This window comes from Papio anubis, chromosome X, assembly GCF_008728515.1.
Source record: "Papio anubis isolate 15944 chromosome X, Panubis1.0, whole genome shotgun sequence".
Lineage (NCBI taxonomy): Eukaryota > Metazoa > Chordata > Mammalia > Primates > Cercopithecidae > Papio > Papio anubis.
The window spans coordinates 64009241-64030006 of record NC_044996.1 but is presented as its reverse complement, the minus strand read 5'-3'; the positions used below and the strand labels follow the sequence as shown (position 1 = coordinate 64030006).

The following is a 20766-nucleotide window of genomic DNA, read 5'->3' as shown; positions in this document are numbered from 1 at the left end:
CCCAAAGCAGCACAGGGCAATAGTGCTCTGAACCTGACTCCTGAAACCAGTTTTTTCTATTAGGCTTTTGGGCCCGTAATAAGAAGGGTTGCTTTGAACATTTCTGAAATGTCTCTAGATTTTTTTTTTTTTTTCCCCTATTGTTCTACTATTAGCACTTGGCTCCTATTTAGTCACTCTGTTCTCTCCAGCAAGTGGTTGCTCCACAGGCTTTCTTGCCTGAAAACAGTTTTTCCTTTTCTGCCACATGGCTACCCTGTGAATGTTTCAAATGTTTAGGCTCTGTTTCCATTTTAACTATTATAAGTAACAACTTGGTCATTGCTTTACTCCCATATCCAATCATAAGCTCTTAGAAGCAGCCACATCACTTCTTGAGTGCTTTCCTACACACACACACACACACACACACACACACACACACACATTGCCAGATACCCTAAATCATCACTTTTCAGTTCAACCTTCCATAGAGTCCTCAAACATGGACACAATGCAGGCAAATTCTTTTCTATGGTATAATAAAGGTAACTTTTGCTCCAGGTTCCAATAACTTTCTCATTTGCATCCGAGACTTTATCAGCCTGACCTTCACTACCCATATTTCTAGCACCATTGTAGTCACAACCACTTACGCAGTCTCTAACAAGTTTCACACTTTCTCTCGTCTTTCTGGTTTTTATTTTCAGTCCTCCAAATTCCTCAACTTCTGCACATCACCAGTTCTAAATCCACCTCCACATTTTCAGGTATCTTTATAGTAATGTTCCACTCCTCGGTATAAATTATCTATGTCATTCCATTTTGTGTTGCTATAAAGGAATTACTGAGGCTTGATAATTTATAAAGAAATTTATTTGCTTAATAGTTTTGCAGGCTGTACAAGAAGCATGGCATCATTGTCTTCTTCTGGTGAGGCCTGCAGGAAGCTTACAATCATGGTGGAAAGAGAAGAGATACCAACAGTGTCACTTGGTGAGAAAAGGAGCAAGAATTAGACAGGAGAGTGGTCCCAGACTCTTTTAACAACCAGATCTCAAGTGAACTAATAAAGAATTCCTCATTACCAAGGGGATGGTAAGCACCAAGCCATTTATGAGGGATCTGCCCCCATTACCCAAACACCTCCCATTAGGCTCAGCAATCAAATTTCAAAATGAAATTTGGACATGTTATCTGACAGCAGGGATAAAATTTTCACATGAGATTTGGAAGGAACAAATATTCAAACTATATTAGATTATATTAAAATTTAATATAGTATAATTTTAATAAATTTAATAAATTTGATTTATTATTTATTTAAATTTATATATAATATATATAAAATAAAAATTATTATTTTATTTATTAAATAAATTTAATAATATAACTTTAATAAGCTATATTAAAATTCATGAATAATTTTATGTAATATGCATTTTCATAAACTTTTCAAGGACCCCTCGTGTGTACATGAGTGAATGTACATGTATTCCAATAATGGGCAGGGTGCGGTGGCTCACACCTGTAATCCCAGCACTTTGGGAGGCCGAGGCAGGCAGATCACGAGGTCAGGAGATCGAGACCATCCTGGCTAACTCAGTGAAACTCCGTTTCTACTAAAAATGCAAAAAATTAGCCGGGCGTCGCGGCGGGTGCCTGTAGTCCCAGCTACTCAGGAGGCTGAGGCAGGAGAATGGCGGGAACCCGGGAGGTGGAGCTTGCAGTGAGCCGAGATCACGCCACTGCACTCCAGCCTGGGCAAGTGAGCGAGACTCTATCTCAAAATAATAGTAATAATAATGATAATAATAATGACTTTGTGCCAGGCTATATCTGTGGAAGTGAATGGGGAGAAAAGAGGAAGGATACAAAGAACTCACTGAAACCATCTGACAAAAAGGATTGGCTACAGTTGTAAGACAGAAGTTACTTTCAAATTACTTTTTTCCATTGCTTCCAGAAACAACCTTAGCACATCTTGAAGAAATGATTTATAAGAGCTGATCATGATCCTGGTTGTGCCACTCTGAATCCAGTTTTGTTCAGAGACAAAGATATAAGACACCTAGAAATGGTTCTTGTCTGTAACCTTTTTTTTTTTTTTTTTTTTTTCTAGAGAATTTCTGCTCTCTCCCAGAGCTATATTGTTTTTGAATTCTATTTTTTGTAGGATATTGAAGTAGTTTGGGAGAGAGAAGCAAAGACATTTATCAAGGAAAAGGAGGAAGTCTTGCAGCCAATGTGTATCAAATGCTAAAAAGCCTGATTTGTTAGCACATAAAAAGTAAAGAGATTTGTTTAAGAAGTAGTATAAATTAATTCTTCAGATAAAAGTTGAAGGAAAACATCTATTCTCTTCACTCCATTTCTGTTCATAAACCATATATGGAGTTACCAAAATTTAGCTAAATTAATAAGTGACACAGAACTACTTGTATAATTATCATCAGCAAAAGACAATTATTGCCTCATCCTGTACCATACTCCACTGTTAGAAAATTCACGCAAAATATGTGACATGCCTAAGATAATGACAATTGCAAATAGTGCATTTTAATATTAGAAATATGCAGTAGTTAGCAACTACACAAATGTCTGGAAAAGAAGAAATCAGAATAGTGTGGGATTATTCAAAAACGTAAAAGAAAAAATAAATTCAGCTCAATAATGTAAAGAAAAAAATGTTACTATAGGCTCCCATCAACAATATTTTACATCCACAAATTTGTGGATATTATACATCCACAAATGCTTAATGTATATTATTCTCAACTCTCTTCTACTAACTTAGGAAATCCCCAGGGGTTGTTTCATTTCTGTTACCGAATGAGGCCCTTTTGGCTTCCACACACAAGATTTGTTCTTTCCTTTTCCTGGTATTGCTGGTATTGGGTTTGTGTTCCTCTAAGCTTTACTGTAGCAACCTGATTCTAATGTTATGGCTATTTCACCCAAATTAAGGTACATAGCTTAATGTCTTGTGGTGTGTGTGTGAAAGAGCAGCGTTTGATTTTGGCCTTGTGTAAATTTGTCTTACCAGTTGTTAGATCTCCTTCATTTTTTTCTGGCTATCGATTAAGATATTGTTGTCCTCTCAGACCAACACTTTCAGTGGGTAACCATTTATTATTTTAAGTTATGATGTGTTTTGACAGTCAACTCAGTGAAGAAAGTTTGTGTCATAAACAAAAATTGATCACCTTTTCTGTATTATTTGATTCTTAAGTTTCCAACATATATCTCTAAAAGGACTGGATTAAAACAAGAATAGTAGATAGATAGGTGGGTAGGTAGAGATAGATAGATATAGATAGATAGATAGATAGATAGATAGATAGATAGATAGACTCTATTATATTCAAAATCGCTGCTTAATTGCTTAGCCTAGGCTTAGGTGCTCTGGTTCTGTCTTTGATGTAAATGGTTTCTCATGAAGCTCTTTAGTTTTTTATAAAAATAAACTCCTGGAAGAACTTCCTCACAAGATTTCTAGGAATATCATAACAAATCTGAATCCTTAGAGATTATATTTTTAGCTCACACTCCATAAGCCCTCACAACTAAATGTTGTAGCAGCAATAGACACGAGGAAAAAAGGAAGAAAATAAATATTAGACGCAAAAATACCTAATTAAATAAAATAAAGTGAATCAATGGTGTAATTTGCTTAGGCCCATTTTATAGTATTTAGCATGTTCGTGCAAGCTCTTACCTGAAAGAGAACGAATGTGCTCACCTGTCGTTATCTGAGGTTTGCCTTTTATTTCTTTATTCTATTACTTCTTTATTTCTGAACTAACAGTTCAATTTTGATGGCACAATTTGAGTCCCAGTCTCTCTCTAGGCCCAATATTGACCCTTTGGTTTAAGAATGTCTTATCACTCACTTTTGACAGTTCCTCCTGGATAGATTCCATCTGTGAAGATAAGAGACACTTACCTCTAATACCTGCTCTGAGTCTCATGGGGCTCACCTGTACCAGGAAACCCTCTCATCTTGCCCCAAACCAACAGAAGGTGGAAATTAGAAGTGTGCTGGAGAAATTATGAAAATACAAGTACGTTGAAAAGTGTCAAAAAAACCCCACATTATATTTGGTTATGTAATCAAATAATATATAGCTCCCTATTTTTTGATATTTGAAAGCTAAGAAAATAAAGGAAAATCAGTTCAGAAAACTAACAAAAGGAAGAACAGGAAAATAGTGTAAAGTCTGTAAACCAACCTCATAAAATGGAGCAATCAATCATATATTATCATCATTTAGGGTTACCAGATTTAGCATATAAACATACAAAATACCCAATTAAATTTAAATTTCAGATTAACTACATTTTTATTAAAAATTTATGGGGGCTAGGCATGGTGGCTCACGCCTGCAATCCCAGCACTTTGGGAGGGCAAGGCAGGTGGATTACGAGGTTAGGAGTTGGAGACCAGCCTGACCAATGTGGTGAAACCCCATCTCTACTAAAAATGCAAAAATTAGCCATGCGTGGTGGCGGGCACCTGTAGTCCCAGCTACTCGGGAGGCTGAGGCAGAACAATTGCTTGAACCTGGGAGGCGGAGGTTGCAGTGACCCAAGATCGCACCACTGCATTCCAGCCTGGGTGACAAAGAGAGACTCTGTCTCAACAACAACAACAACAACAACAAAAAGTATCCCTAAACATATTTTATCATATTTTGTACATATTTATACTAAAAAAGTATTGTTTATAAGAATTCCAAATTTTACTGGTATCTTGTATTACATCTGGCAATCCTGTCTTCACACTGTTTCAATATTGGGCACACTGCATATAGTTAGGATTTTGCGTGTGATAAGGCAAGAGTTATAAACTCATGGGTGTTGCCAGCCTTAACTCTTTGCCTGTCATCTAAAGAAGATTTCAAATTTGCCATGTCAGTTATTCCCTCCCCCTACAGTCTGAAGAGGGTTCTAGGTTGCTAGGTTTCCATGCTTTGTGGGCATTGTGATGCAGTCAAAAGGGCTGTGAAAGAGGGATAAGTGGAGACGCAGAGGGCAGAAGAAAAGGGGTCAAGGCAGGATCCCGTGAAGCACACCTTTCCTAAGCATTTTGACGAATGAGAATGAAGATAAACTGTGAGTTGATAGTGAAAGGGAAAGCATAAGGGATCTTAATAAGTACTTCTTAGCTTGTGTATCCATTTTAGAATATATTTGAGAAATATTTTTAAAGTTAGCTTTGGTTTCTTGATTTATCATTTGTTGATGTAGATACTATTCTGAGAGTTGTCCCTCTGGGTAAGGGATTTAAGATGTTCACATATGTTTGATATGAACATATACAGAAAAGTTCCTGGTTTCATTTGTCACAACAGTTTGAGCGATGGAATCATTTTAAAGTGAAATTAACAAATTTGAAAGAAACAGAAGATAAGGTCCCTCAATTGAGGAAATTAGGGTATGGTGGAGATTTCTTGCCAGTCATGAGTGCATGGGAATCAGAAGACATATGTTGGTTGAAGCTCTTCCATCTGAGGTGAAGTGAAGTTGTGTGTTGGAGGGGTTTGTCAGCAGGTAAAGATGGGACATTTACGTAAATAAGTTTGACTGAGCTTATGAGTCATTAATGTAATTTAGTGTAAAATATTTAAAGTTTTGTTGGAAGTAATACACGTCTTTCTCCAGAGCATGTGGACATTGGAGGATACAGTATAAATAGAATACAAATAAATTACTTTCAATATAAAGAATAATCAAAACTGATTTAGAAAGATTCAAAACAGTCAGGTTCTTTTAAAACTCCATATATATCTTTTGAATTTCAACAGGTCATTATGTACAAATCTTAATCAGAAGAGAATATTTGAAAACACAACCCTGGTATTTAGAATAAAGTGTAATATTGTGCTTCCTCAGGGCCCCGATTATCAACTCAAAAGTCATTTATTTTAAGGATTTTAAACATTATAATTTTAAAAACTATCAGGCACATACATCTACATTTATCTTTGTGGAAAAATGATTTTGGTTTCAGTATAATAAACAGTGAAATGTTCTCTGTGTGTGTGTGGGTGTGTGTGTATGTATGTACATACACTGAAGCATTTTGGTTTATTTTTAATATATATTAAAATTTATATTTAATGTATATATATTTTAATGTTTATATTTAATACATATATTTATAATGCTCTATGTAAATGAAGTATAGAACACCAAATACTTTAAAAATATCAGAAAACAGAAGAAAATAGCAGACTCGGTGGTAAGCACAGTCGTTTGGCTGAGTTATTTAAAAAAAAATGATTAAATAAGAAAGACATATGACTCTTGGCTATTTCCAAACCTATGCCCAAACATTAAATAATAAAGATTGAGAGGTTTGACAGAATACATATAGCCTTCTTGTGCAATTCCAGGGAGCATTTATGTTTTAATGAGTAATAATAACCTTAAGTGTATAGCTTTGTGATGTAATTATATTTCAGAAGGTAATAAGCTTTTAGATATCACATACATTATGTTTATTGAAAAATCAGTCTTAACATAGTTGAATGACAAATATATGTGATAAATATATGAGTATATTCACAATGAACACGGAATATTTCTTATATGCAATCCTATTTCAGAATGTAGAAGGGAACAATGAATCTCATAGTTATCCTGAAATGTGGAAGTGAAAGATTCTACCAAACAGCAGAGCAGCACAGATGCTTTTCTTGGGGAAAGAAGGTGCAGAAGCTATTTTCTCCTTTATTTTATAAAAATATCTTGATTTGTTTTCAGGGTGCATCTGACAAGCCTTAGATGACTGCCAGCAACTTCGGTTCTCACCGAATTTCTGCATTTCGGCCTTACCGAGAAGCAGCCAGTCATACTATCCTCAAATTTTGTGAGTTCAATTTACTTTAGAAAGCCTCTAAAATGTAGACTCTGTTTATTGTTTTACCTTGATGCTAACTGATGCTGAGATGTTTATGTAGAGAGATTTTCTAATTGCCAATATTAAAAACATAAAACTCAGCAAAGCTTAGCAAGGACCCGAAAATATGCCTGTGAAATGATCAGAGTGTGTAAGGACTCTGAAGAAGTAAAACAAAAATAGACTACAGAATGGAGAAATGAGTGTTGAGAAAAACGTATATTTAAATGTTAGAGTTTTACAATGCACGTACAAAATAACATAAGTAAAATAAAGATAATAAAGCAGGATAAGAAAGTATCACATAGTAACAGAAGCAAAAGAATGAAATACTTAAAAACTGGGGGAAATGAAATGTATACCACTCCATGACTCAGAAACAGCACAAGACAGACAAAGATATAAGATAAACTTTAATTGTGATCACTATTATTGGTGTATCGGAATGCTTGTGATTTTTGGACACTGATTTTGTATCCTGAGACATTGCTGAAGTTGCTTATCAGCTTAAGGAGATTTGGGGCTGAGACAATGGGGTTTTCTAAATATACAATCTTGTCATCTGCAAACAGAGGCAATTTGACTTCCTCTGTTCCTATTTGAATGCCCTTTCTTTCTTTCTCTTGCCTGATTGCCCTGGCCAGAACTTCCAATGCTCTGTTGAATGGGAGCAGTGAGAGGGGGCATCCTTGTCTTGTGCCAGTTTTCAAATGGAATGCTTTCAGTTTTTGCCCATTCAGTTTATATTGACTGTGGGTTTGTCATAAATAGCTCTTATTATTTTGAGATACGTTCCATCAATACCTAGTTTATTGAGAGTTTTTAGCATGAGGAGGTGTTGAATTTTGTCAAAGGCCTTTTCTGCATCTATTGAGACAATCCTGTGTTTTTTGTCATTGGTTCTGTTTATAGGATGGATTACCTTTATTGATTTGCGTATGTTGAACCAGCCTTGCATCCCAGGGATGAAGCCAACTTGATCATGGTGGATAAGCTTTTTGATGTGCTGCTGGATTTGGTTTGCCAGTATTTTATTGAGGATTTTTGCACCGATGTTCATCAGGGATACTGGCCTGAAATTCTGTTTTTCTGTTTTGTCTCTGCCAGGTTTTGGTATCAGGATGATGTTGGCCTCATAAAATGAGTTAGGGAGGAGTCCCTCTTTTACTATTGTTTAGAATTGTTTCAGAAAGAATGGTACCAGCTCCTCTATGTACATCTGGTATAATTCGGCTGTGAATCTGTCTGGTCCTGGACTTTTTTTGGTTGATAGGCTATTAAGTACTGCCTCAATTTCAGAACTTGTTAATGGTCTGTTCAGGGATTCGACTTCTTCCTGGTTTAGATTTGGGAGGGTGTGTGTTTCCAGGAATGTGTCCATTTCTTCTGGATCTTCTAGTTTATTTGTGTAGAGGTGTTTACAGTATTCTCTGACGGTAGTTTGTATTTCTGTGGGATCGGTTGTGATATTCCCTTTATCACTTTTTATTGCAGCTATTGGATTCTTTTCCTTTTCTTCTGTATTAGTCTGGCTAGCAGTCTATTTTGTTGATCTTTTCAAAAAGCCAGCTCCTGGATTCATTGATTTTTTGAAGGTTTTTTTCTGTCTCTATCTCCTTCAGTTCTGCTCTGATCTTAGCTATTTCTTGTCTTCTGCTAGCTTTTGAATTTGTTTGCTCTTGCTTCTCTAATTCTTTTAATTGTGAGGTTAGGGTGCCGATTTTAGATCTTTCCTGCTTTCTCTTGTGGGTATTTAGCACTATAAACTTCCCTCTAAACACTGCTTTAGCTGTGTCCCAGAGATTCTGGTTTGTTGTTATTTTGTTCTCATTGGTTTCAAAGAACTTACTTATTTCTGCCTTAATTTCGTTATTTACCCAGTAGTCATTCAGGATCTGGTTGTTCAGTTTCCATGTAGTTGTGCAGTTTTGAGTGAGTTTCTTAATCTTGAGTTCTAATTTGATTGCACTGTGGTCTGAGAGACTGTTTGTTATGATTTCCATTCTTTTGCATTTGCTGAGGAGTGTTTTACTTCCAACTATATGTTCAATTTTAGAATAAGTGTGATGTGGTGCTGAGAAGAATGTATATTCTGTTGATTTGGGGTAGAGAGTTCTGTAGAGGTCTATTAGGTCTGCTTGATACAGAGCTGAGTTCAAGTCCTGAATATCCTTGTTAATTTTCTATTATTGACAGTAGGTCACTACCTTCAATAAAAATATAATGTTTTATAGAAAAGTTGTCACCCTTGAATTAATATTAAACTCTGAAAAAATAATTGAAGATTAAATTGAAGGGAATAGTGAGCATGACATGCTAAAAGTTCAGGAGTGTTGGAACAGGGAAAGCATGTTGAGTGAATAGAGGAAAAAGTTGGTTAAGGGAGATGGAGTCAGATTGTAGAGGGTCTCTGAAGACTGCAATTATGAGATAAGGTTCCACGTAATTCTACATCTTTAAATCCTGCTAACTTATCCATATATTCTGCCTATGTTAGCTCATAAAAACTAGCCATGAAAAATAAAAACCACATTAGTCAATTTCTCAAACTCCACCAGATTTCTTTTCAGCCCACTTGCATTCGCCTTTCTCCACCATGGACTTCAGTTAGAATGTTCCCTGCCCATAATTCTGCTCTGAAGGAATCTGCCAAGTTGATTGTTCAAAGTCCTCTCGTAGAGCAGAATTGGAAGCACAGAGTTCGGAGTATGAGGGTACACTGAAAGCATTTGCTCAGGTAAAAGACATAAAGAAAGTAAAAAGTACGAGGAGAGAGGGGTGACAGGAGAGTGGTGAGTGTAGTTTGCCATCAGTGAAATCTGCCACTATCAGTAGTAAAGCAAGCATGAGGTAAATTTCAGCTTGACTAGTGCTGAGGCATTGAGAATGAACAGAAATTGGTGAATCTGGAAGATATTTTAATAAATGAACTCAGAATTTGAATTTCACTCATCAGCTTCCTACTTTCTTATCTACCCTACTTTCCCTTTTCATGATTCACAATTGTACTTCTTTGTACAGACATTACTTTTATTTTATTTATCTATTTTATTTATTTATTTATTTATTTATTTATTTATTTATTTATTTATTTTGAGATGGAATCTTGCTCTGTCACCCAGGCAGTAGTGCAATGGCATGATCTCAGCTCACTGCAACCTCTGCCTCCTGGGTTCAAGCAATTCTCCCATCTCAGTCTCCTGAGTAGCTAGGACTACCAGGCGCCCACCATTATGCCCAGCTAATTTTTGTATTTTTATAGAGACAAGGTTTCACCAGGTTGGTCAGGCTGGTCTTGAAGTTTTGACCTCAGGTGATCTGCCCGCCTCAGCCTCCCAAAGTGCTGGGATTACAGGCATGGGACACCACGCTTGGCCTAGATGTTACTTTTAAAAAGGTAGGTTTTTTTTTTTTTTTTTTTTTTTTTTTGTGGTAGGAGTCTTCACTCTGTCGCCCAGGCGGAGTGCAGTGGCCCTTTGATCTGCGGCTCACTGCAAGCTCCGCCTCCAGTCCCAGCGCCATTCTCCTGCCTCAGCCTCCCAAGTAGCTGGGACTACAGGCATCGCCACCTTTGTGGCTAATTTTTGTGTTTTAGTAGAGGCGAGGGGTTTCACCGTGTTAGCCAGGATGGTCTCGATCTCCTGACCTCGTGATCCGCCCGCCTTAAGAAAAGTGAAAATTACAGGGGAAGAACGGCTTGTACCTTATACAAATTCAACCATATCATTTTCATTTTCACATAGGTCTTAATTCTCTTTTAAATATATACACTTATAATACCTTCCTCCTATTTCAGCCCCGTTTTAAATTCTCAGGTAGGTAATTCAGATCTATCTTATTCAATGAAAATTATTTATAATTCACCATCTGAAAGGAAATAATTGGGCCTTCTATCCAGAACCAAATGTGTTCTAGTGCATAGGGTATATACCTAAAATAGCCAAATGAGAGGTTATTTTGTTCCAAGTTTATTCAAATTCCATAACTAAGTTATGAGAAAACATATTTAATAGGAGGCTTACATTTGCTCTCAGTTTTCACTTTATTCTGTGGGTTTGTGACTCTGATACAATATTTATAGTTGTGAGAAGGCACAGAAATAGCACATTCACAGGCTTTTTGCCATGACCAAAGAACTGACTTCTTATAAAATGGAACACACATACATGTAGTAAATCTTTGTCTTCTTTCTCATAAATAGAACCCAGGATGAGTTCTCCTACTAAAGAAGGAAGTGATACAGCTGGAAATGCTCACAAAAATTCTGAAAATGAACCTTCTAATGACTGTAGTACAGACATAGAGTCTCCATCTGCTGATCCCAATATGATCTATCAGGTAGAAACCAACTCAATAAACAGGGAGCCAGGCACAGCAACCTCCCAGGAAGATGCTGTTCCTCAAGCAGCAGCAAACACTGAGCTCGAAACAGAGATCCAAAAAGATCAACGAGAAGAAGATATAAAAGAAGAGCCTCTTCTCCTTCAGATCCCCATTCCTAGAAAATTGATCTCTCTTATGTCAGAATTAGGAAGAGGTAACTATCTGAGAATCCTCCTAGTGAAAATTGACCAAAACAAGCCCTTAAATGATAGATCAAAATCCCACTCAGAGAAAGCTGAGATGAAAGCAAACAATTGCCCCGTAAATCGCAAAATTCGTTTTCGACTTTCAACTTCATGGAGAGTCCCATTTATTAACAATCATGAGATAAGAAGTATGATTCTCCGTCTGCTGTGTGAGAGATATTTCTCTCAGGCTGAAGAATGTCAGGATACTATGTGGGTAAAGCAAAATTATATAGCATGTCTTTACCATCCAAATAGTTTCACCCATCATGAGAGAACCGTAATATTTAGAAGGCCTTCGAGGGTGCGCTACCACCGTCCCCTCACTGAGAGAATGACATCAGGAAAATTTTGCAAATCAACTGACACGAAAGGGAAATATAGATTCCGTGCTATTGTGAGATCTGTGCTCTTTGTGTCACATGTGCAACTTCAAAGTTTTTTTAATAGAAAAGGTTTTGTGGATATATTGAGATACAACCATACCAGGAAGGTTATGATCATAAGCACCAATAATGGTTGGAAATACTTTTGTCCCATCTGTGGAAGGCTTTTTAACACTTACTTCGAATTAAGACGTCATTCATGCCGCTCTCCTGGGAATTAAGTTAAATTGGGGGTAAATTCATTTTAAAATGTAACTTCTAAAATTCATAATTTGACTACTAAAGTAAGACAAAATTGCATGAACATAAATTTTAGTATTATTAGAGGGAGAGGCAGAAAGGAACACAAACTAATAGTAATTCTCAGCAAGAAATACCTATGGCGAGAGAGGAAACCTCTGTTTACACTTTGCTTTTACAAGTACATCATTGAAATATCAGACCCGTCATCTATACTGAGTCAGCAGTTGAACCAAGTAAATGTTTTCACTGTCTTAACATCAATTTTGGTAGATACAACTATTGTTAACATAAAAGACTCCAAGTTAACAGGATCCTGACTAAGAGAGCAAAGATATATTGGAGGGCCAAAGTTCTACCAGGTGTTCCCAGAGATTCTGCTAAATGTAATATCTGAAATGTTCTCCATATATTCAATAAAAACCAATTTGAAGAGACATAGAAAGTTGTATTGTATATTTGTAATTAGATAAAAATTCCTATGTGTGGAATAAAAAGATTCAACATACTATAAATACACAATACCTGGGTCATTTTGATGATACAAAATAAAAACAAAACTCATAAAAAAGCATTTGATAGAAGTGAAATAGTTTGAAGTAAAAGTGAACAAATATTAAATTGATACTGCATAACTGTAAATCTTTTTGCTTGTATAGCACATTCACCATTGCTCACAATCACCACCCAAATTTTACCTTCCCCTCCATACAACATGCACAAATGTCTACACATATTTAAGACGTTCCTTATCTTGTTCTTGCAGCTCAAACATCTATGCTTCTTTTATTTGATCTGCATACTCAAATATTAAAATTAGAATCTATAACTATACCTCATATTTTTACCATATCTTATATTTAATATGTAATGAATATAGGAATATAATATGTAATACATATGCAATGCATGAATTTTATATAATATGTATGTATTATATAATACAACTTATACTTTGAGTACCCATTGTATGTGAAGCGCTATGCCAGCATAATTTTATGTGTTAGTTAATCTTTGCAACAATCTTAAATTTTTAAATTTTCATGGCATGATTAAATGTATGGAAGGAGTTTCTAGAAAATTGAATGACTTTACCAGGTCACAGAGTAAACGCATGCTATTGTCACTGCATGATATAATATAACTGGAATTGAACAGAACACTTTTGGCACATTATGCCTTATTTAATATGTATGTATTTATATTTGAAATAGCATATAGAATTTATTTCATCCATGGATATGCTGTATTATAGAAATTCTAAACTTGAAGCAGAGGATACTTAACCTACATCTACAACAGGTCAAATTTGTTCATCTGGAGGAAAATTTGATGCTTCCAGATACCATTATTCAGTGTGAGCAATGGATTGGATTAAACAATTAAACAAAGACAATTCAAAAAACTGAATAAAGTATTTCTCCATTAAAAATATATTAGACATCATTTTTTATCCCTTTTGCTTTTGAATATGAAACATAATTTTACATAAATATAAGCCATCAGGTAGAAACTAACAAAAATACAAAAGAAACATTCTTCTTTTTCTCACTTTTCCTAACTAGGGATGAAAGAAAAATAGCACTTGCTATTTAAAAAACGGGTTTTATCACTGACATATTACCATCCACTGAATCAATATATTTGGTGGTAAACCTCCACAGAATTTGAAAACATGATTTGAATGCAGAAGAAACTTAAACTCGATAGTATTTACATTTTCACTATTTTTCAAAAATACAAAGACATCTATTTAGCTAAAACTTTAGAAACGACATATTAAAATTAGAATTAAGTCAGAATGGAGAAATTCGAAAAATGTAAACTAAACAATTCTAGATTTATCCTTCTCTAGCAGCCCACTTGAAAGATTTTCATAAGTACCAAAGTGGAGGAACCATGCTTTTGCTTAAAAAAAAAAACATGAATTATTCAGTCCAATGTTCAAAAAAATAAAGTGTTCTATTTTTTACTTTATTTATTCATTTTCTTTTTCTGAGACAGAGTCTCACTCTGTCGCCGCCCAGGCTGGAGTGCGGTGGCACGATCTCGGCTCACTGCAACCTCCACCTCGTGGGTTCAAGTGATTCTCCTGCCTCAGCCTCCCTAGTAGCTGGGATTAGAGGTGGGTGCCACCATACCTGGCTAATTTTTGTATTTTTATTAGAGACGGAGTTTCACTATGTTAGCCAGGCTGGTCTCAAACTCCTGTCCTCAAGTGATCGACCCACCTCTGCCTCCCAAAGTGCTGGGATTATAGGCATGAGCCACGGTGCCTGTCTCTGTGCTCTATTTTTTCTTTAATTTACAAATCAACTCAACACTTTACAGATATCTTTATTTTTTCTTAAAAATGTAGGAACGAGCATGTATATTTATGGTTATATTAATAATTTTTATAATTGTTTCACTTTTTAAAATAAAATATGGGTATAAGATACTTTACTTCATATTTACATAGTAACTAGCATCTAAAATATTAGCTTACTTTTAACATGACAATGACCAGAAAATGATATACTCAACACAAAGTAGAATACATTTTTTAGGAGAAATAAATTACAGAACCCTGAAGATGGCAGCCTTTTACTATTTTAATGTTCTCAATTTTTTACTGGTTAGAATTTAAAATTATATTTTGAAAGTTTATCTTACAACAAAGTTTTTTTTGTTTGCCTCCTATCATTTCAGTGTCATCAGTGCATTGCATATCTCCTCATAAATTATGTTTTAGACATATTTAACCAGAACAATTTCAGGTTTATGGAAAAATCAGACTGCCTCACATGTGTGATAGTAATTTTATTCTGGCTTATGCAAGATATCTTAAAAGTTAAATTGAAAGCATGAAAAGCATTGAGGGAAATTTTCCAAAATTATGTTTAAAAAGTGAATTCCCAAACAATTTTTTATTTTATTCTCACTCTTAATGGGCCTACTTATTGTTTGATACCATTAGTTTTACATAGAGCCAATCCTGGATAATTCAATCAATAGAAATAAAGGGACAGATAGAGTAACTGTCTATGACGTGTGATTTTTGGATTCCTTGTTGCATCAGGGTTTGGGATAAAAGCCCACAAACTGTGGACTTATGCACTAAGAATCCAGCACTATAGTTATTCATATCCTATAAAACAGACTTTAATAATTAGACTTCTATTATTTAGTGTTCAAGTTTAATATACATCAATATGTGAAAATATAGTCTGTAGTTATTTGCTCAATTGTCTATTTGAAATGAAAACTATTTAGATCATTATATTAAATCAACCCATACATTTCATTAAAATGTTTGAATAGTATGACGCTAACAACTAATATTAATTTTATAAAACTTTCTTTTTTGAAACAGTAAAACTTGAGGAACCAGGCATTTACAATTTCTTGTATCTAGTACCCAGCTAGGAAATAAGAACCAGTTATTGTGCACTAAAGTGATGATTAGGGTTATCTATGGATTTGATAAAGGATTATTTACTCTTCTTGTCCTTGCTGTATTCTAATTACCTGGGTTCGGGAAGAGGAAAGGAAACATCAGCCTAAACATGGTTCAGATCTGAAAATCTCCAACTTTTCTAAGACTCATTATAGCCCATGCTAGTGAATGGGTAGGTAGGTAGAGAAAATGTGTCATGTTGTTGCTACACGTCTTGTGAAGAGACACTGACAGCTTTTGATCCAGTCTTTTAATGGTATTTGTATAGCAAACAACCTCGGAAGCTGGAGATACTGTCTCCCTGCTGGACCCAAGGGCAGAGGATAGATTTCTTTCCTAACCAGTATAATAAAGATAATGTCTCCTTCAAGGGCAAAGGTTGGGCAAGTTTGCAAGCAGCCCCCTTACATGATTGATAGTTTCCTAAGCTCTAGGTTCCTCGTGTGTGACACGAACTCACTGTGTGTAGTATTTACCTGTGCCACTCTGCGTTACCCTTATGTAACTTGAAGAGCAAGAGAAATCAATGCAAATATGAAGGTCATGCTGCCTTCTCTGACCCTTGAGTAATCAAGTCCTTTCTCTCTGACCCAGTGTCCCATGTCTTTTGAAACTGCAGCAAGTTAACTTGCTAGCTGACAAGCAGGATAAAATGTCAAACCTATCATCATTTTTGATATTGGAAAGAGAGCTGGGTGAATAAAATTCCATTAAACAATTTTTATTATTTTTTACTAAATGACACTTTCTATTCTTTCAATAGACTCAAACTACACCATCTTTTGAGAGCTTAACATTATTAGCTGGGATAAAGTATTTGTGTGAATGTCTAAGCACACAGCTTAATGAAAGAAATACTGGGATAATTTTGAAATCTCTCATTCTCAGCTTCATGAAAGAGCCACTTCTGTGAATGGAGGAAGTTACATATCTGTCTCGCTTCTGAATCTGTGCTTATAGAATATAAACACAATAACCTTCACTAACTTATTATGAGAAAACTATCTTCTGCTAGATATTCTCATGATAACACTCGCTCCTTCTTAGTAACACCTAGAAGTACCTGACAGTCAGAATAAGAACGACACAAAAATAAAAGCAAGCAAGTGACTTGCATTATTTAACTGAGAGACACTAGGCTACTTATTAATAGAGAGTAGAGAAAATTAGAAGTTCAATATTGATATGTAAGTTACTAAAAGATTTCAAAACATTTGGAATTGCATGGCATTTTGGATCTTTAAGCATTTGGCTGTTTGTCCTTTCAGTTATTCCTGATGTTTTACTGGATTTTTTCAATAAAGATGCTATAATTCAAAATATCATTGCACAAATAACATAAAAAGTATGCACTACGTGAAAATTTGAAACTGTACTTATACTATAAACATTTTTAAATGATTTCACTTAGGGGGTGATTATATCAACAGACAGTATGGAGTAACAACAACAAATACATATTCTCAATATAGTCTTCATAGAATAGTTATGCTGTTGAATAATCTATAGAATCTAGTCTTTATTATAAACACATATTTGTCCAGGGAAATATGAGTCATTCATTTGTCCAAATATGTATCTGATATATTTGTGTATTTATATATGTACATATACACGTACACACACATATACACACATATATATGTACACACATATACACATATATGCACACACATATATACACACATATGTGTACACACATATACACACATATATGTACACACGTACATATATACATACACATATGTACACATATACATACACACATATGTACACATATATATGTACATACACACATATGTACACATATATATGTACATACACACACATATATATAGAAAGAATCATATATATTTGCTTTATCTTAGACTCTGAGACAATTGATAATATTAAAAACAAACCATACAGAAATAGGCACGGTGACTCCTGTCTGTAATCTCAGCACTTTGGGAGGCTGGCAGGAGCATCATTTAAGCCCAGGAATTTGAGACCAGCATGGGAACCATAGGGAGACACAAAATAAAAAATAAAAACGAGCACCAGAGTGAGACATAAAATAAAAATAAAAATATTATCTAGGGGTGGTGGCACATGCCTGTGGTCCCAGCTACTCAGAAGGCTGAGGTGGGAGGACCCCTTGATCCTAGGAGGTTGAGGCTGCAGTGAACTGTAATTGTGTCACTGCCCTCCAGCCTGGGCAACAGAGTAAGACCCCATCTCCAAAAAAAAGCATAAAAGAAATTTTCAAAAAAATGTTAATGAAAAGAAAAATGAGGACATGGTTTTGTAGTGGATATTATGATATGCTACTCAGATACTCTTCTTAAAAATTGAGACCCTCATTGCCCAAACATCAAGAATTGTTGCCTTCTGAATACAGTGGAATCCCTAATAATTGCTTTGAACCAGGGGAACTGTCACTCACAAGGTTACATTTCTTTTCAGGGCCAGCACACCTCCAGTTACTGGCCAACGATAGGGTGAAAAACTTGGCCACCTTGCCTCATTTTAGAACATCTCTGAAGTGCCACCTCAACTGCAGCCCCCACCCCCAAAATTATCTAAAGACTTTTAAGTACTTTATGTTCAAACTCCCGCTATGAGTAATCCTGCTTCTTTCACATTCACAGTTGTTCTTGCCCATGGCATTTCCCTTTCCTCAAATCATACTAAAAGTAAGTCTCTACTCAGAGTCTTTTTCCTAGTGAACCTGATCTGAGACAATTTGTAACAAAGAAAAGAGGCAAGAACAATTAACAGACACAGACAGAAATAATACAACCTAACGTCAAAATCATTAGCTTGAATGTGATTAAGAGGCATAGACAGTTGTTTTAATAAGAGTAAATCACCTGGGAAATCTGTGTTGAACGAAACAGAAGAGGAAAATGGATAATCACTAACTTTAAACATCATAGCTACAAGGTAAAAAAAAAAAAAAAAATTAAGCTATCACAGGCTTTTGTAGATGTCACTAAAGACTATTTCAGACTGAGCCTTTTGTTCTTATTTGGACATAAAATAGTGCATCCTTTACACTTGGAACACATTTAGAAAATTATACATTATATATCTGGATAGATATACACAACAGTGCGTATTTCCCAAGTACACTACATTAGAACAACTTGGGTATCAGGGAATATATATATATACATATATATATATATATATATATATATATCAGATTCACTGTTCCTCACAAGAAAGAAGAAATAACAGAAAGTTTCCCCTCACAAAATTTCCCTCCCAGAAATTATTCTCTACATCCCTCATCCATGTTAGGTTTGAAATTGGACAGACTTTCTAGCAATTTAAAAATTACCCATGATACTGTCTCTTCATCTTTTTCTCACTCTTTTTTTCTTATCTATATCGTATCTCTTTCCTGAAAATGAGCTACAAATAAAAGAATACCCTGAAAATCCCCCAGCTTTGTGGAGGAAATGGCAGATGTAACTTGAAGCTTCAATTTTCTAGTCCTATATATGTAATCCTAATATATTTAATTATTAAATCTAAACTTTAGAAGGAAAAGTAATTAGCTTTACTGAGTCTTTGATAAATGTATAACACTGTCGGGCACTTTAAAAAATAGTATTTGCCAAATTCAATGAATTGCATTTACCACCTAAGACGTCTGCCATATCCAAGTAACACTTGTATTATGTACATAATGATTTTATTTAAATTGACTTTTTAAAAATTAAATAAATGTACAATAGACATGAGTGGATAAAAATACTATATATGTATATATAGTCTAAAATATATATTTGTATATATAATCATATATATAAAATTTAGATAGGACAATGGCCTCTGAAAAAAGAGTTGCACTCAAAGTTCAAAAGTAGTAACTAACAACTTCAGGGATGGCAAGATATCTGGGTATTGACATGCTGATCCACAAATTTAGGAGCCAAGATCAATAGTCAGCAAGAAAAGGGTACAAACATGGGTGCCTACATGAACCTACGATACACTACAACTTATAGAGAAAAAGGAAACTCCAGTTTAAGAGGAAAAATATTGTCGGAGGATAGAAACATAAATTGATAGAAGGGAAGAGATTGGACATATTCAACTGACAGAGTCTTTTAAGAGTATTACAGAGAGAAGTTTTACTTATTATACAATAAGGCTACATGTAAAGAAAAAGTAGGGGCTATGTGAAATGGGAGGACACTAGGAAGGTATGTATGGGTTGAAGTTGAGAGGTAAAGAGTGTGTAACAGTACCGGTCTAGTGACTAAGATAAACACAACCTTAGGGAATATTTTGGCTGAGGGAGAAATTTAGTTTGGAGAAGAATATGTAGAATTAAGTATTGAATGATTAAAGAAAACGTTAACACTGCCTTAGCTATGTTCCAGATTTTCTGGTGTGTTGTATCTTTCTTCTCATTAGTTTCAAAGAATTTTTGATTTTTGCCTTAATTTTGTTGTTTACCCAAAAGTCATTCAGGAACAGGTTGTTTAATTTTCATGTAATTATATGACTTTGAGTAATTTACTTAGTATTGATTTCTATTTTTATTTTGCTATGATCTGGGAGTAAGGTTGGTATGATTTTAGTTTTTTTGAATTTGCTAAAGATTGTTTTATATCTGACTGGGTGGTTGATTTTTTAGAGTATATGAAATGGTCAGATGAGAAGAATACATATTCTGTTGTTTCTGGGTGGAGTGTTCTGTAAATGTCTATTTGGTCTATTTGGTCAAGCGTCAAGTTCAGTTAATAAATATCTTTGTTAGTTTTCTTCCTTGATTAGCTCCCTAATACTGCCAGTGGGGTGTTGAAGTCTCCTACTATTATTGTGTGGTTATCCAAGTCTCTTTGTAGGTCTCCAAGAACTTGCTTTATGAATATGGGTACTGCTGTATTAGGTGCATATATATTTCAGATAGTTAGGTCTTCTTGTTGGATTGATCCATTTACCATTATATAATAACCTTCTTTGTCCTTTTTGATCTTTATAGGTTTAAAGTCTGTTTTGTCTGAAACTAGAATAGCAACCCTTGCTTTTTTCTGTTTTCTGTGTGGTAGAATTTCTCCATCCCCACATTATGGGTGTCATTGCCTATAAGATAAATCTCTTGAAGACAGCATACTATTGGGTCTTGCTGCTTTATTAAACTTGCCACACTCTGTCATTTAATTGGGACATTTAGCATGTTTACATTCTAAGTTAGTATTGATATATATAAATTTGATCCTATCATCATGTTGTTAGCTGGTTATTATGCAG

The 20766-nt window shown here is 35.0% G+C and overlaps 1 protein-coding gene across 3 annotated transcripts; it reads left to right on the top strand.

Moving 5' to 3' along the window:
* The first annotated feature begins 4967 nt into the window (after nucleotides 1-4967).
* CPXCR1 (CPX chromosome region candidate 1) lies at nucleotides 4968-12514 on the top strand. Of its 3 annotated transcripts, none has more exons than XM_009197894.4 (4): nucleotides 4968-5094; nucleotides 6748-6853; nucleotides 9454-9620; nucleotides 11085-12514. In XM_009197894.4, exon 4 carries the CDS (start codon nucleotides 11093-11095, stop codon nucleotides 12056-12058), a length of 966 nt encoding a protein of 321 aa, XP_009196158.1. In that variant the 5' UTR covers nucleotides 4968-5094; nucleotides 6748-6853; nucleotides 9454-9620; nucleotides 11085-11092; the 3' UTR covers nucleotides 12059-12514. The 3 variants fall into 3 exon arrangements, with proteins under 3 accessions (XP_009196158.1, XP_009196157.1, XP_003918001.1); XM_009197893.4 differs by having other exon boundaries at nucleotides 9442-9620; XM_003917952.5 differs by lacking the exon at nucleotides 9454-9620.
* The last annotated feature ends 8252 nt before the right edge of the window (nucleotides 12515-20766 follow it).

What these genes read in the sequence shown, in the direction of transcription:
- CPXCR1 (XM_003917952.5), top strand. Translation starts at nt 11,093, where the DNA reads ATGAGTTCTCCTACTAAAGAAGGAAGTGATACAGCTGGAAATGCTCAC.